General features: G+C 39.5%; 2 protein-coding genes across 2 annotated transcripts; both read left to right on the forward strand.

Moving 5' to 3' along the window:
• Positions 1-492: 492 nt before the first annotated feature.
• Positions 493-2,951, forward strand: LOC139740328 (G-protein coupled receptor 84-like). The gene is made up of 2 exons (XM_071650926.1): positions 493-603; positions 1,508-2,951. Exon 2 carries the CDS (start codon positions 1,650-1,652, stop codon positions 2,949-2,951), a length of 1,302 nt encoding a protein of 433 aa, XP_071507027.1. The 5' UTR covers positions 493-603; positions 1,508-1,649.
• A 5,315-nt stretch (positions 2,952-8,266) lies between these two features.
• LOC139740755 (probable G-protein coupled receptor No18) lies at positions 8,267-13,100 on the forward strand. The gene is made up of 2 exons (XM_071651333.1): positions 8,267-8,474; positions 11,495-13,100. Exon 2 carries the CDS (start codon positions 11,667-11,669, stop codon positions 13,032-13,034), a length of 1,368 nt encoding a protein of 455 aa, XP_071507434.1. The 5' UTR covers positions 8,267-8,474; positions 11,495-11,666; the 3' UTR covers positions 13,035-13,100.
• The last annotated feature ends 4,868 nt before the right edge of the window (positions 13,101-17,968 follow it).

Genomic DNA, 17,968 nt, shown 5'->3' on the forward strand with positions numbered 1-17,968 from the left:
AAAGACAGAAACAAGAAAGGGAGCAAGAAACAAATTCATTTCCGCATGCCTGACTGTCTTACGTTAAATCTATACGGGGATTAAATCCATAAACACTGATGATCCGTCAACTGCGTCCAGCGCAATACAATTCGCGGAAATGGATAAGTAGGCTACATCATGGCTGTGTACACACATACAAGAATGCTGCATTACGATATTGGCCAATGTTCGGAGGTTACATTCAAAGTTTTACCATTTCTTGATGTTCTGTTTTGGGTTGTTGTTTTTTTCCCACACTTTGAGCAAGGGCGTATAGACTGTGATCTGTGTTTCTTTACGAAAGCACATCGCTGAGGTGTAACAGATGACGTGAAAGCTTATTGTAGGACTCTTTCAAGTGACAATACACCTTCGTAAACGAGGACCTCAATTTCATCAACTTAAATCTTCTTTTTTCTCTCTCTCTCTCTCTCTCTCTCTCTCTCTTTCTTTTCACAGATGATCCAGAGATGTGACGTCACGTGTTATGTCGGAATGTTCTTCTCTGTTATCAAACTGGACCTCATTCGACTTGTTTATCCCAAGATGTGTGTCGAATTAGAAGTTGAAAAGAAAATAAAGGTCAGTGAAGCTAATGGTTCTAAAGACGAATAAGGTGGCATATAAACAATGTGAAAATTGTCTGCATGTTAACAGCAGAAGAAAAAGTCTGCACAGGTCTAATTTGAGGGAAAATCAACTTAGTTGTCTCCAATTTGTGTGTAAAATTCGGTGATTCTCACCCTGTCAACCAACCGAGTATGAGTGTGTTTTGTGATATTTCAAATCGTATCAAAGTATATAGACACGAGCTTACTTTCTACGGAAAGGCTGCTCTACATGTATAACAAAATTGATACTGATAAAAGTCTCATCCGTGTTAATCATATTTAGGAATATGTTACGCGTTCCCTCCTTCGGATTGGACTTAAAGCCGTTATACCGCCCCTCCTCTGTTGCTTGCTTTCAATCATTATTTTAATTTTCCTCCTTAGAGCTTAGCCACAATGAAAAAAGCAATAATAATTCATGTCAATCAAATAAGTATAAAACAGATAGGAGTTATACATCACAGAACATAATTGTACCCGATCCTTTTAATGTGCGTCAGCGTACATTCATGACAGTGGACGAATTATTCGTCAATACTGAAGGAGAGAAACGCAGCTAAGAATAGAATCCATCGATCAAAAACATTTGAGACGAGGGCGTCTATATATGGATACTGAAACTAGTCTGTCTGCTCTGCAAGTTATGAATACGGCTTTTTTTTTTTTTTTGTTGTTGTTGAGCATGTTAAGAGGGCGGGAGTGGATGATGGGTGAGAGTCGTCACAGGTCGAATTCTCATAATGAATCGATGCATATATTTTTCACTTTCACTTGTTCCGGGGCCTCCGTAAAGTATATAAAGAAAGTGATTTGAAATACAATGTTGTCACTCTCTGAAAATATCGTTCATATTTTGCATATTTTTTTCCTCCCAGATGGCAGGGCTGCTGAGGCCTGCTACAGAAAACTCTTGAAGAAGACAAGTGCCATTGAGGGTTTCAGCATCGTTCGAGAAACGCCACCGTCGGCGGATTTGCAATCTGAAACGAAAAGAGGGCGCTGTTCAGTAAAACAGATATGTCGGTGATAACCGCTGCGGCAGTGACTGCGATGAAGCTGAACGCGTCACAAACGACGCCTCAGCTTCAAAAGGACGAGTACGAGTTCTATGACTACCGACAACGCATCGCTGTTGCTACTTTTTCCATACTCATCAGCGTGTTTGGAATTCTCGGAAATTCCCTGGTGTTGTTCGCTGTGTCGCTTTCGAAGAAATTGCAAAACAAGGTGAACGTCTTTGTCGTCAATCTCAGCGTAGCGGACACGATGATATGTTGCGTTCTTCCCTTCAATGTGGTCGCTTTGCTCTCTCGTGAAGGTTGGCCGCAAAGTCATTCGCAACATCTTCTCTGCTCGGCCGCATCCGGCTTTCTCTGGATCGGACTCGGCTGCGGAACTATCACACTGGCGCTGATCGCCTTCAATAGGTACTACGTCATTAAACACAACGATTTCGGCACGGCATACACGTCGAGACGAATCGCTGTTATGATCATCTTCTCCTGGCTTTATCCAGCCATCCTCATGAACGTCGTCACCCAGGCCGGTTTGGGTCGCTTGGGTTATTCTCAAAAATACAAATCCTGCTTACAGGACTCGACGCACAAATACTCCGAGTACCTGAGCCTGTTTGCAGGTATTACCGTCTTCTTGCCAAGTCTTCTGATCATCTTCTTCTGCTACACCATGATCTTCATCCATGTTAGGAAGCACCACCGTCACCTCATTCGCATTTTCATTATCGGCGGAGCGGCAGCCGAGGGAGGGGCGCGCAATGTGAGCGTGTGTGAGAACAGCGCCAACTACCCGAGCACACCGCGCTCACGCGACAATGTCCATTTCACCTTCCCTCCGGACAATCGCCCAAATCCCGACGCGCAGTCAGAGGGTGTTGATCGTCCAGCGTCTCTACTGGAATGCGACACACCTGCTTCGGCAGCCCCTTCCCTGACACCATCATGCCCCAGGACACCTGTACAGGCAGAGGACGGGCTTGGCCCTCGCACCAAGTCCGTGTCGGAGGAGCTCTCCCACAGCGTGAGCCGCCGCCAGGCCGACATCACTCGTAACGTCTTCTATGTGGTCCTCGCCTTTCTCATCTGTTTGGCGCCGTATGGAGTCGCCATCCTCCTACCAAACAGCGAACCCGGCATTCCTTGGGTCATGCTTCTCTTACAGTTCAACACATGTGTCAACCCTGTTATATATGCTCTTAAGCACCCGACCTTTAGAGAGGTCATCCCCAGGATTCTCCGTTGTGACTTTTCCAACATACCGGCCAAGTCGCAGTGGCTGAAAAAGTTGCTAGGGAGAACTTGAATTCTCCATCGCGTCTAGAGACACAGATTCTCTTACATAAATTGACCTCATGTTTGCACGCTGTACTATGATAGGCATATTGAGTATATTCAACATATGATAAGAAATATATTTGCCGTACTATGATACTAAGTATATTTAAATATTATATTGTGAGAAATATATTTGCCGTAGTATGATACTAAACATATTTAAATGTATATGATAAGAAATATATTTGTCGTACTATGACACTAAATATATTTTCTGTGGAATATGGAATAAGAATCGCAGAGGATCAGATCCAGCCCAGTACTTACACAATGTACGTCCTTGGACATGATATTTTTACCCACCATGTCCCTTTCGACCCAGGGTGTATACAGGTAAGCGGGTACCTGGCAATGCTGATAGGTTAATCATAACGACATCAGAGCTCTCTGGTAGAGCAGTGGCAACGCTGAAGAGGTTACCCTGGGTAAAGAAGACCGTCTTATCGTTATTATCATGAATAATAATGATGATAATGATGATAATGATGATAATGATAATAATAATAGTGATAATGATAATAATAATAATAATAATAATATCATTGCTATTATTATTATTATTATTATTATTATTATCATTATCACTATTATTATTATCATTATCATCATTATCATCATTACCCTGGGTAAAGAAGACCGTCTTATCGTTATTATCATGAATAATAATGATGATAATGATGATAATGATGAAAATGATAATAATAATAGTGATAATGATAATAATAATAATAATAATAATAATAATAATATTGTTATTATTAGCATTGTTATTATTATTATTATTATTATCATTATTATTATTATTATTATTATTGTCATTATCATTATCATACTAATGTATTCTCACGATATTGGAGACGATACGAAAGTTGTATTTTGTGAAGATGGAGAACGTGATGCCCTTCGGGCAAAGCGATCAATCATTGTAATTAAAAATTGTGCGTTGAACTCGATGTAGTAATGTAGGCAAGATGGCACTATGTCAAAGAGATAGAACGTCCTTCAGAACTTAATGAAAAAAAAATCTTTGCCATAACCATAACCTACATTGTAAGATGTATCACCTACGGAAGACCATTCACTGTACACAGTTTGATAGCATCTTACTATTCTCTTCTCTTGCCCTATGCACTGATTGTGCTTGGTTGATAACTAATACAGGTATTCATAAGTCATGCAATATCAGAAAGAAATGATATTTGGAATTATTCCACGCTGTACTGCATTTTTTTTTATTCAACAAACGTAGCCTTGTCATTTTTTCTTTCTTACAACAGAGGAGTAACAAAAATAAGACCAACTAAAATCTTTGCTTTTGAATATATCCGCCATTTCAAACCGATTTTCAACAAATGAAAATTGGATGCCTTTTCAGAATTGTATGGTTTCTAACTATCTCTTTTTAGCTGAATCCTCACCTCGACCAATACTATATAATCCATTGAAGGCCATGAATCCATGACCATGTTTACCGCTGCTGACCCGGCTGAAGTGAGACTAACATGTACAGCTATATTCACTGTATTATGCTGCACATCCCACATCATGTACATCACAGAGCGTTCGAGCCGTAGAATCTTTGAAAGAATTAATCTCGTCACACGGAATTATCAAATGACTTGCTACCATACTGACCTATTCTTTTTTTCGACGCATCGTGTTTCAAGAATTGTTTCTCACTATTGAAGGCCACGACAGATCCTGTACTTTAAGATCTTTGAGTATCATTAAAACTACAAATTACTGTGATCGGATCGGGCCCTTTGAAATGTTCATAGTAACATCAAGGACAGACTATCTAATTTGACTGCATGTACATGTATGACTTGTCAATGATTTGCTGATGTAAATACTTGACTAGCAAGTCCATCCCATTGTATATTGATGATGAGATTTTCACTACCCAAGTATTAAATGGTAAACAGTAACAAAGCACTTTCATATGGCAAATGAAGCAAACAAGAGCAATTATGCTATAAACGTTATCACTGGAGATTTGTTTTTCACTGAAACTATGGAGGTAGATGATGAATGTTTTATTGAATGCACATAATTGATCAATATGGACATTTGGTTTCTCAATCAATAAAGCCACAATGTATAAACATGAATACGAATCGCTCTCTTACTTTGGCGTTTAACCCACGAGTTTTATCAAAGAGAGAATGTTTTTATCCGAGAGAGAGAGAGAGAGAGAGAGAGAGAGAGAGGGGGGGGGGGCGAGAGAGAGTGTATGAGTGTGAGAGGGAGAGACTTTGATTTGTACGTCTGACATGATCATCGACGTATTGCGCATGCGCAAATATGCAAATCTGTCAGGTCGGTGTGTCGTTCTTAGTTATTAAACTTTGCCTCGTATTGAAGACAAGCCTTTCGAGATTGACCCCCCCCCCCCCCATAATACAATACACTTTACGTGATTTACCTTCGGTAAATTGCATATGAGTAGGGATCTGATCAATTTCGGCACAGATAACCGACGCATAAATAACATGTTACAATCTCCATCACGGAAGTTAACCAGATTCGAACTATTGTTCTCAAGATACTGGCTCTTTGGATCCTGGTGCATGGTTACCAGGATAGAGCCATACAAATTCCTCTTTACCAAAGGCATCATTAGTCTAAGGAATTAGAATTTAATGAAAACGGCATATATTAGCCATCATTTCCTTCACACATTATGTGATATGTATTCACAGTGGTCATGTAATAAGGCAAGTGACATTATATCGTAGTGTCGAAACCTTGTCTGGGAATCTATTCGAGAGGAGACACCGATCTGGTAGCAAGTTTGTGCCGTTGGTCATGACAGTTGTGCAAATCGAAAGTATTCTGTTAGCTGTGTTAAATTCCTCTATGTAGACGTTAGTAATTTAATCGCTCAGGAACAATTTGTTGAGGTACGAGTGTGTGCGCGTGAAAGGCCTATGTGCCAGCTATTGTTCTACATGTATATAGTCTGAATTGGTTCATGGGTTGTGCATGTGCATCTCGCCGAATGGTGAATAATTACGTTTACGGGATGTACTACCAACGAGATAGTACCTCCTGGGTACGTACAAGCCTTTTGTAGTGAGAAAGCTTCGTGCAACTCATATTTTCAAAAGATACACAAAGGTACACTCTAAAAAATCCGGGTCAGAGCTGACCCGGAATCGGGTCCGTTGGGGTCACACCCGGCGTTCCGGGTCAAAATGACTTGGAATTTGGTCATGAAAACCGGGAATGAGGTCAACCTGACCCAATTCATGACACTGAATGGGGTCATATCTGACCCCATTCCTTGTCATTTCTGACCCGGAACCGGGTGTGACCCCAACGAACCCTTTCCGGGTCAGTTCTGACCCGAATGTTTTAAGAGCGTAGATCAGTCTGCAAGAATCTTCAGTCTATTGAAGGAGGCAGACTTAATCAGAAGAAGAAGTGGAAAGAAGTCACCATAATTCAAAGTAATATTTCTTTCATTTCGTTGACATTTGGATCTGTTTTCCTGTAGAGTTTCCATGTGCACTTGTTCAACAAACTCTGAGGATTTCTTTATTTCGCATTTAGTGGAAATGGGACCCCTTTCTCTTCAAGGCATAATTTACCATTTGTAGATGAAACAGAAACCCGGCATTAGTGATTCTAAATAGTTCTAAAATGTGAGTTAGGGATAGAAACAACCAGTGTAAGAATTTGAACCAGTGTAATCGATGTTAAGTATTGTTAAATGCACAAAATATGAGCAATAGTTATAATAGAAATGTTTTCAGATTAAACCGTCTACAGTTATGGTTTAATGAGAACAGTAGCAATATCTCCTTATATCTTAGGCTTTATCAAAAATATGGTCGGATGTTTTGTGTTACAACTAACCTACACATTATGCATCATCAAAAGTGATATCTTGATCATTTTTAAAATCACTTCTCACAAAGGTAAACAGGACCTTTAAAAAAAATCAGTAAAGCGATATCAGTTGCGGCTTTTGACTTTACTACTGCATTGAGGCTACATGGTGTGAGACGAAGTTGGTGACAACTGTTGATGTACATAGTATACTGTCAACACTTTGTTAAAATGGGTGAAAAAAAGACTAAATAACCTTTCATTTGCTTTATCTTTTCGAATCTAAATACGGTTTTTATGACATTAGCTGTTGACAAGAAACCGCAGTAAAGATTTTTTTTTTTGATTAAAATACATCCTGTTTAGTGAGGTTTACCAGGTGGGAACTGTGATTTTTTTCCTCATAACTTACCAATTGGTATAAATGTCTTGTTCTGCCTGGCCCGGTTTCTAAACCATGAACGGACTGTTACTATTGGCATCGTATGTTTACAGAGCTGCCAATATTTGTTTTACGTGTCCTCTTTATTCAACGGGGGAGGGGCCATTGTTGTCATGCCTTTTATTCGTGTATTCGTGACGGTTAACTTTCCGAGCTACAGTGGGAAGGGAAATTCCCCAACGGACAAGTCAACGAGCAAATTATAAAGGAACTACCTAAGGGGGTCACGCTGGTTGCTTATCTATATCTTCCAAAATATCCTTCACCTATATACTTGTGGTGAAATCAACGCGTCCGCATTTTTATCGGCCTGACGAATGCCCTTGAAGGGTTTACGACGGAGTTTCACATGTTGATGAAGAACGTTGTCAAATATTTGTAGACAATTCAAGTCTGTCTTGAGTGCAAGTCACATACGGTTATGAATTTGAATGTCAACACCTATAGTCTGTACATTAGACTTTATCGAAAACCGCCCCTAAATATTATTTACCAACACTCAAGATCCGCCAATTTAACGACTGTTAAAGAAGTACTCGTACATTATTATTTTCTTTTGTGAGGGGGGTTTGGATGGAGTTAGTTTTACGATTCTTTGTAGCAGCAAAATCAAACACAGCCTATGAAATAAGTGTCTACATACTCAAGGACTTACAGGGCCTATCTCTACTAACGTGGATGATTACAGAACTTGCTGTCATACAGGCACAACGCCAAATCTAGTTGTGATTACTTTCTAAGGAAAACGGAGATGAAAATATCACATCTTGAGACTGACTTTTGGACCTCTCTCTAAAATCAGGCGGTAGTACACCTGTAATACAAAGTTCTCCTTTTAACCCTCTCAATCATTCAATGCCATCCATCGTTAAAAAAACCCATAATTATTTTAGTAACGTGTTTTATAGACTGAAGGAGAGTTTATCGACTATATAAGGTAATAAATATCCTCCAAAAATCAGATAAGAATCAGTGTTTATGGAGTATTTCGCATTCCGCAGCTCTCCGCTCGTGACTAGAAGTGGCCGCTTTGGAACTCGTCTCACACATTGACGGCTTACTTCCAGGGGTATTACTGTACTACATGAAGTGACCATCACTTTTATTCTTGGACCCGTCGTCACTCCTCACAATGGCAGAGATTCAAGTTTCAAACGCAATTAGGAGATAAGTAGGAAGATTTCCTTCTTCCTTCAGATAGACGAACAGAGTCAAGTGAGTTTATTGCAAGTTCGACTCCAGTCACATGGTATACAATGCTTTGTTTTTAGTATTCTCGAATGGACAATTATTCATGCCACCAAGACATCATCACATGTATTGAGGATTACGTCTATACGTAGGGAGGATCGGATTTTATATTCAACTTCCTTTTTTGAGAGAGGGAAGCAACTTTTTTCCCCTACTGGCCGGGATAAGCCGGGAACTCCTGAATGTACCCCTATCGTCGACAATACTAAACATGGTTGAGACCACTGGCTAACAACAACCCACGCTCACTTTTGTGAAAGATGTATTCACGATTTTTTGTATTAAAGGACACGCTTAGTTGGATTCTCTGAATAGCATAATAATGAGAACTTCGCGTGTCACCTAGTTTACGAAGTATGTGGGAATTTACTTTTTCGGTTTAGGCCCTATATGTTTCGCGGTACACATCGTCGCGATGCATATAAGCCTCTCTCGAGTATAGGCAATTATTTATAAGGTCAACTGGTACCATCGTGACACGACATTCCTGATGCTTTCACATTCATATGAGACAAACCTATGCTGGCAGGTTGTTATTTTCCCCGAACAATGGGACTATAAGTTGCATTCAGAAAATGAGGTGAGTCCTGGAGCAAGCGTACTATCATTACTGTTTTTATATCGGCAAATGGAATTGAGACAGCACGGCGTTAGTAGTTGCTTGTAGGAATATGACAGTAAAAACACCAAACGGTGTTGGTAGGTGTAACTGGTCATCATATCAACGATGACACATAAAGTAGCAGTAGAGGAAAAGGCCTGGCGTTGTAGTATTGCGGTAGCAGTAGCAGTGGAAGTATATAGAGGAAGCAGAACAGGCAATTAAACCATCTGATTGCGGTAATTGTGTCGTGGTTTGTTGTTTTTACTTTAAAGGTATTAGCACACTGCTCTCACTTTTAAAATTTGCCATTAGAGAAGATGACTGGATAGCACATATATTCCGCTGCAATAGCTGGTCTTCCACAATGGGTTCTAATTGGATGTAAGGTGCATGGGACCGTGCCGCCGGGTTAAACACTCTGCTCTCTGCCATGAATAAGTGAAGCGGGATCTTTTACGTGCATGAGTTACTGTTAATACTACAAGTTCCACTTCTTGGCACATAAACTATGTGGCTTCTACATTGCGACGTCGACCATAGCCTAATACTACGACTGAAAGAACACTTAGAACAGCCGTGCAATGAAATGTCTCCTATGATCGAGAGTGGCCTGCTTGCATGATATGAATGGCGCTAGTATTCTCATTCGACTACTAAACTACAGCTATATGCTGATCTTGCGTCAACAACTGTTGTTACTCAACTCCTTAAACCATTGCTTCGACTGTAATCACATGTACTTCTACTTTAATGGGTTAATATAACTTGTAGAGTCACTATTACAACCTGTAACCACCACCACCACCACCTACTATACTGCAAATCCTACTACGTGATTTACTACTACTACTGCTGCTGCTGCTCCTACTATACTCAAGATTTTTTTCTATTACCACAACTTAAACTATTAATATACGACAGGTGTTAAGCTCCTTCCTTTTACTATATGATATTTTCGTTGGCGTACGTGTAGTGCGCGATTACTATGACTACGGGTGAAGCGACAATTATTCATTATATTTCTGAACTTCTGATCCCAGCGCATTTCAATCACGTCGTCGTGCTCACAGCTCCTCAAAGCATGATATCAGAATGAATTAATCTCTCTGGAATCAACTCAAACATTCTCTCAATTGTCCCATTTGGTGTGGAATTTTTATTTAGTCAGTCTCCCTCTGGTGAACGCCTGAAGTAAAAAAGTTCATCAGCGAAAGTCCTCCAATCTTAAACACTGTAATCACAAGCTATGTGGTAACAGGAGTTGACTTGCATGCTTTGGTCGCGAGAGTAATCAACAGCGTTCCTTGATAAACATATCCGCTCTGATAAACGCTACATTATCATATAAGTATTAATTTTGTGGTGTAATGCAGCATCTTTTTATCATAATTTGTGCATATCATTGTTCGTTGTTGATCATTTAGAGTAAAAGGCTTACTTTTATTTTGAGCTCTCTGCTGTTCATTCTTTTTTGGTCGATCGCAGATATTTCAAAAAGTTTCAAAATGTGTAAAATGAATGATTGATTTTAGAATTGACAACACATAATCATTGTTGATAACATTATTCTATAACTGATATATAACAAAGAGTTGTTGCTGTTTTACCGCCAGTATACAATGTATGATGAAAATGTTCACTTGAACACCATTTTACGCCAGTATAATCAGGCATGCTATAAATTCTAACAGATAATTTGAAACACCAGTCTGTTGTCAATTATAGAGGATAGAATGTAGGATTGCGCGCCACAGTTTCGATATCTGGAATGACAAATATTCAACAATAATTGTAAGGCTCACGAGAAACACTTACGAAGAAACTGATCATGATATCTTAAATCAGTCAATCATTATAACATTGATAAAAGGAAAAAACATTCTTTCCCCTGAAATGACCATGATTAATGGAAATGATAACTCCAACTGTGCTTTCTCAGTGAGCCTGTGATTAGACAAACCATCAAACTTCATTTTTCATCACTTTGCTAATGGGATGAATGCTATTGCTCGTATATTTTTTTAATACACGGTATTCAGGAGTTATTTCACTAGGTTTTATCTTTGGATCTAAATAACATTTATTGTATTAATACATTCTTTTGATTTGAATGCTTATGGCTCTCTTGTCACTAGATTATTCTCCTAACTTGGTACGTGCGTGTATGCTATCAGTGGCTAGCTAGTCTTAGCAAAATTGAGGAACATACCATAAGACTCGGTTCACAAGACAGGAAGGAATTAATATTTGCAATAAAAAGCGGTGGATAATTAGAACTTCGATCTAGCTGTACCAACTGATGGTTGGTAAAGAAAAGAATATTGATATGTCGTTAGTAATATTTCATTAGACATATTTTCGATGTTTACTTCTACTACAGATTTGCATGCCACTGGTTTTGCTGCACCCTGAAGACATCAGTCCACGGCCATTATCTTGAAAAGGAAATAACCAGGGTTCTTATGCAGGAACTTTGGGAACGTGTTCATCACTGCTTCCTGGAAGTACGACAAATTCTTGGAAGATACGGGTAAAATTAACTGCGACCAAATATGACGGAGAGAATGCTTACAGTTAACGCCACCGGCGATCTCGAGGACATGTACACGACCAGTGATCCGTCCCTGTACACGACGGGTCTCGTCACATTGGTCCGAAAGATCATCGTGTGCAATATGACCTTCAACCTTCAACCGGGGGAATACATCCTCCACAACAAAGAACCACGAACAATTCTCGCTACGTTAGTCCTCATCGTGTTCCTGCTGGGCACGGCTGGAAACCTGATCGTCATCATCGCCGTGATCGTCTCGCGGCGTCTCCAGACCACCACGAACATTTTCGTCGTCAATTTAGCAGTGTCCGATTTCGTCACCGCACTTTTCCTTCCGGCTCACGTGGCAACCCTTCTAAGCACTAACAGCTGCTACATTCCAGACCTGTTCTGCAAATTTGTCGCGGCAGTCACGCTTACAACTCTAGGTTGCAGTATCGTCACGCTGGCTCTGATTGCCTTCACGAGATTCAACGTCATATATGAAGTCTTGAATCCGAAGCCTTTCCTGAAAAACATGTACAGGCGGCGCAACATCGTGGCCATGGTAGCGTTTTCATGGCTCTACCCCATCGTGCTGATGTGCATCATAGTCCCGGCTGGAGTTGGCTCACTCGGTTACTCCTTGCAATACAAGGTCTGCTCGCAGAACACAAACAACGAGTACTCAGACTACCTGAGCCTAACGGCCGGCCTTCTCGTACAATTTCCCGCCTTTGTCGTCATCATTTTGAGCTACACTTTTATTCTCAGAATGATTCGACAACACCACGAGGTCATGAATTCTCTCCAAGCGCCGAAACGGGGAGCCGAAAAGGACTTCGAAACCCACACAAATGTAACAATCATAGAAGACGAGGTAGATGGGGTTCCTGGGAATGCCACGATGACGGCGGCAGAATCTATCAAACCTGACAACCATGACCCAGCTGACCCAGATGACACAAGGTCTCGCAACCCATCATCTGCCGCAGGAGTTATCAATGGGGCTAGTGAACAAAGCAACACACTACCTCAGGAGTCCAACATCAGTAGGTCGCCAACACTGGAAGACATACACAAGCGGAAGAGAAAGGAACGCTACAACCAACAGCTAAAGATCACGTTGAACCTCTTTATTGTCGTCTGTGCGTACACAATCTGCGTGTTGCCTTTGGGGGTGGCTGTGATGATTCCACCGAGTGATCCAGTGATTCCCTGGCTTACGGTTCTTCTTCTCTGTAACTCCTGTCTAAATCCAATCATATACGCTTTGAAGCACCCTACTTTCAGCAAGGTTTTTCTTTGTCTTCTGCGATGCAGATATGCAGACATCCCAGAACCGTCAGCTTTTCTGCGAGCACGTATTTATGACGTAACTGACTGAAGTGCGTAACAATCATGTAACCCTTGGCAGCTGATGAATATGTAGTCTGCGGAAATGCAGGATAAAATGCCGTATATTTTATAGATTTTATGCTTATGAAGAATTGAAAAACCTGACACTATGATTGAGTCCTTTTATCAGATTGTTTTCATACTTAAAAAAATTCTTGTAAGGAATTTCTCGTAAGGAGTAGCTCCCTTCCTCAATAAGTTAAAGAACAGGTATCTAGGTCACAAATATTGAAAGTTTTAACAACAATCTATTACATTTAACAAGCGACTATTGTGTAAAAGGTGCAAAAATTTGCAGACTTTAAAGCTAACCTTCATATACATGTGAAATGACAAAATGCAGCTATATTAATTGAACACATCAGTAAAAGTTTGAGGAAAATACGACAATCAGTTCCAAACGTTATGAATTTTTGAAGTTTCAGTGCTGCCATTGCTGGATTAGAAAACTACTACTACAGCTTGTGATGTCACAGTCATGTGTACAACGATATAGAGAAAATATAAAGAACACTAACATATTTCACCTTTTTCCAAATGATAAAAGAATACTCGATTTGCCTCTTTCAGAAGGCAGGGGGACTAATATACGTCAGCGACAAGTCTAGGAAATGTATGTGTACTTATTGCAAAAGCTTAAATTTTGTGAAATTCTCTTTATATCTTCGTTGCGTTTGAACAAACAAAATAAGAGGCGGGAGGAGAATTTCAGGAGTTTATGCACAAACTTCTTTGTCTTTGAGGCGATGACATGAACTCACTATTTGCATATTTATTTTGAATGTTCAAGAATTGTTTTGGGGAAATTAGTAGTAGCAAAATTTCACGATTTTATAACTTCCCTATTCTTTATCAGATTTTGATGAAATTTTAGTGTTGTGCCTGTAAAATTTGACTCATCCTTTTCATACTGATTTACCTGGTCCGGGATTCCCTTTTCAAGTTTTACTAAGGGTTGCAAAGATTAGAATCAGTTACAGATTTTTCAATTATTATTAATATTATTATTATCATAATAATAATGATAATTATTATTATTATTATTATTGTTATTATCATTATCATTATTATTATTAGTAGTAGTAGTATAATTATTCAAGGGTTAGTAAGCTCGTGACTTCCAGCAAATTGCTGATTTGCTCACAATTGCTCACATTTCTAGATGTGCATACGTTATATCACAAAACTGTCTAATACACGTATTACAAATACAATCAGAAATCATAACGAACAAACGAGGTGTGTAGCGACTATGTAATAGCTATACTATGTAAATATTATTATTATCATAATAATAATGATAATTATTATTATCATTATTATTATTATTATTATCATTATCATTATTATTAGTAGTAGTAGTATTATAATTATTCAAGGGTTAGTAAGCTCGTGACTTCCAGCAAATTGCTGATTTGCTCACAATTGCTCACATTTCTAGATGCGCATACGTTATATCACAAAACTGTCTAATACACGTATTACAAATACAATCAGAAATCATAACGAACAAACGAGGTGTGTAGCGACTATGTAATAGCGCCATCAGTGTGCATGCATCTGTGAGGCTATGACAAATTCTGCAACCTAAATAATCAAATTCATTTGAACAACAAAGGACTCATATGGAAGAGAGTTTTTTTAACCACCTTATGAACCAAACAAATGAATGATAACAATAAACAGAAAAGAATTGTAACACGATGAAACAGTACCAAACCGCAGCAAGGTTTCATCACAGAGACTTCGTAGGCTTAGGGGAATGCCTCGACCGCTGTCCCCTGCAATGTAGACATTAGACCACACGTTTTTTTCTTTTATTGTGGGTGTGTGGATGTGTCATTGAACATACTCAGCCTGCTTTATGAGGCGTTGCTAATTAGACTTCATTTTTTCATATATCGACATCACGGTAAACCTTGGCAAATGTGTGAGATGGTATGCCTTGCGACTGGTCCAAAGTATATAGGAAGCTAACGTACCTAGTATTTTGTGGAATGGTCGGGCTGTGATCGACTACTGTCAAGTTATAAACGACTGGACATAGCGTTGAAAGTGATTGGTCTATAATTGTCCAGAAATTCATAATTAGCCAACCTCAACCTTACATAGCCATGATATTCCGTATGTGACATCACATAGTTCTCTTCTACAAATTAGGGCCAAGGCATAAACAACACCCTCACGGACTTGTGTGCATTTGAAAGAAATCTGAACAAAACTTTTCAGATTTACGGCCACTTCTTCACCAGAAAGTCCCAATTGACTATCATATTGTGTTTAGTATGTATGCTGCGTTATGAATGCTTGCAGGCATTAATAATGGCATCAACTTGAGTTTCTACACCTTTAGTTTGTCTGGTTTCATTCAATTAAGGAAAGGGACATTATTTTCATTTCGAAATATTGCTTATGCGATAGAAAATGATACCATGAAACATTGCACCTGCCTTCCAGACACTGTACTTCTTTGAAGATACTCGATTCCTCTCGATCTGTCTTGGTACAAGCTGGTTTAATTAATATTCTCAACCATTATCCCAAAGTGTATTCTCGCTTTCATATTCATCAACCTTATGAATGTCTGTATGCCAGCCAAGGGCGTACCGAGGGGGGGGGGGGGGGGGGGGTGTTTTGGGTGTTCAAACACCCCCCTTTGCCAAAAGGGGGGTGTTTAAGGTGTTCAAACACCCCCCTTGGGCAAAAGGGAGGTGTTTGAGCTATTCAACACCCCTCTTCAGCAATGCGTAGATGTTGACAAATGAAACAAAAGCTGTCTTTACCGCTTTTATTTCCGTTTTGAATTCCGCCTTTCCTTTCTTTTGCGTTCATTTTTTTTTCTCTCTCTCTCTTCCTTGTTTTTATGTTTGTGTGGATGATGATACATTATTGAGTTACATAATATCATACGCAATAAATAACTCGTGTACAGTACGTGTTAATACTACGTTCTGCACCGCGCGCGAAGCTGACGAGCAAACAGTAGACATTCCCGATCCCTGCTTTGCTTTCTGACCGAATCGCGAAGATACATTGCGCATAATGTTCACCGTTTACCAGTATTATTGCGTACTCGGTACCGTAAATTGTGTATGATGCATAATTTTATGTGTGTACAATGCATGCTGCGCGGCAGCCTATTATAGGCACATTGCATGCTAAGTCAGTAGTATCAACTACCAACAGTGGCGTATCTAGGGGGGGGGGGGGGGGGCAAGGGGGCACGTGAAAAAAAAAAACGAGAAAAAAAAAAGAAGAAGAAGAAGAAGAAGAAGAAAAACCTCGCCCGGACGGGGGGAAGGAGAATGGGGGGGGGGGGGGGGGGCAGAAAACCAAATCAAACAAGATAAAAACAAAACATGAATTCCGTGAATTCCATGTTTTGTAACGCTGAAATATACAGATTTTCGGCTCGCTCGCTGCACCCGCTCGCCAAAATTTATCAAAAAAAAAATAAGAAGAACAAAACGTAATGATGACGTGGAAATATAAAAATTTCGGCTCACTCACTCGTAGTAATTCAGAGTATTTTTCCAAGTCCTTAGTTTGTTGGCATAAATCGTTATCTATGAAGCTGTCACTATTTTATATCTTGATTAGAATTGTAAGATTTAATAACCAAAAAATGACAAGAATTCCATGTTTTGTAAGGTGAAATACGAAAATTGTCGGCTCGCTCGCTGCGCTCGCTCGCCAAAATTTATCAAAATTTATCAGATTTTATATCACCCTCAAAAAAAAAACTTTTAAGTGCTTGAAAAAGCATATCAAGTGGACTTTTTTTAAGTCCCTACCGGGATGGGATTGGGGTTGAACACTGTTGGTATAAATCGTTATCTATAAGACCGTCACTATATCTTGATTAGAATTGTCATTCGAAGATTTAATAACCAAAAATGACAAGAATTCCATGTTTTGTAAGCTGAAATACAAAAATTTTCGGCTCGCTCGCTGCACTCGCTCGCCAAAATTCTTCAATATCTATTACATTTAAAACACCCTCAAAAGACCCCTTCTATAAGTGCTTGAAAAAGCACATCATGTGAACTTTTTTTAAGTCCCTACCGGGATGGGGTTGGACACTGTTGGTACAAATCGTTATCTATAAGGCCGTCACTATGATTAGAATTGTAATTCGAAGATTTGATAACCAAAAATGACAAGAGTTATGTATAAAGCTGAAATATAAAAATTTTCGGCTCGCTTGCTGCGCTCGCTCGCCAAAATATATCAAAATTTAGGGTTGCCTATTTACATTTAAATCACCCTCAAAAGACCCCTCTTAAGTGCTTCAAAAAGCATATCATGAGGACTTTTTTTAAAGTCCCTACCGGGATGGGGTTGGAGTTGAACACTTTTTCAGAAATTAGGGGCGCAATTTTCGCGCTTGCCACGGGCGCCGTTTTCCCTAGATACGCCACTGACTATACTAAGTATACAGTCAGTATAGTAGCCTACTGGAAGCAGCAAGCTCTGGAAGCTCTGGGAGTAGCAAGTTACTTGCTACTCGATGTAATTAGTAATAGCACATGGACTTGGTAATCTTTAGTAATAGTAAATATGAATTTTTTCAATGACTGAAAGTTAAAACTGAAAAATAACTGAGTGTGAGTCTACCAATTGTGGTTGGATGACTTTATTGCGCCTAAAATTCATTAGATATCTAGGTCTAGGAACAGTGGCGTAACTACGGGGGCATGGGGGGGGGGGCACGTGCCCCCCCCCCCCCATCCGCTGATTAAAAAAAAGAAAAAAAAAAACCTACGAAAATGGTAATTCAAAGGTTAGTAAACTGCTTTTGAAATCGACATGAAAGGATGATCAAGAAAAAAAAATATTTTTCTAAGATTTCTTTTAACCATATAATTAAAGAGGTATACATTGTTCAAAAAGCCCGGAGACGACAAAAGATTGTGATTCAGC

Source organism: Diadema antillarum, unplaced genomic scaffold, assembly GCF_040938485.1.
Source record: "Diadema antillarum isolate AM-2024a unplaced genomic scaffold, OU_Dant_1.0 scf00000030, whole genome shotgun sequence".
Taxonomy (NCBI): Eukaryota; Metazoa; Echinodermata; class Echinoidea; order Diadematoida; family Diadematidae; genus Diadema; species Diadema antillarum.

Bases quoted from the DNA above. Each gene is read 5' to 3' on its own strand.
- LOC139740328 (XM_071650926.1), top strand. From the start codon at position 1,650: ATGTCGGTGATAACCGCTGCGGCAGTGACTGCGATGAAGCTGAACGCG.
- LOC139740755 (XM_071651333.1), top strand. From the start codon at position 11,667: ATGACGGAGAGAATGCTTACAGTTAACGCCACCGGCGATCTCGAGGAC.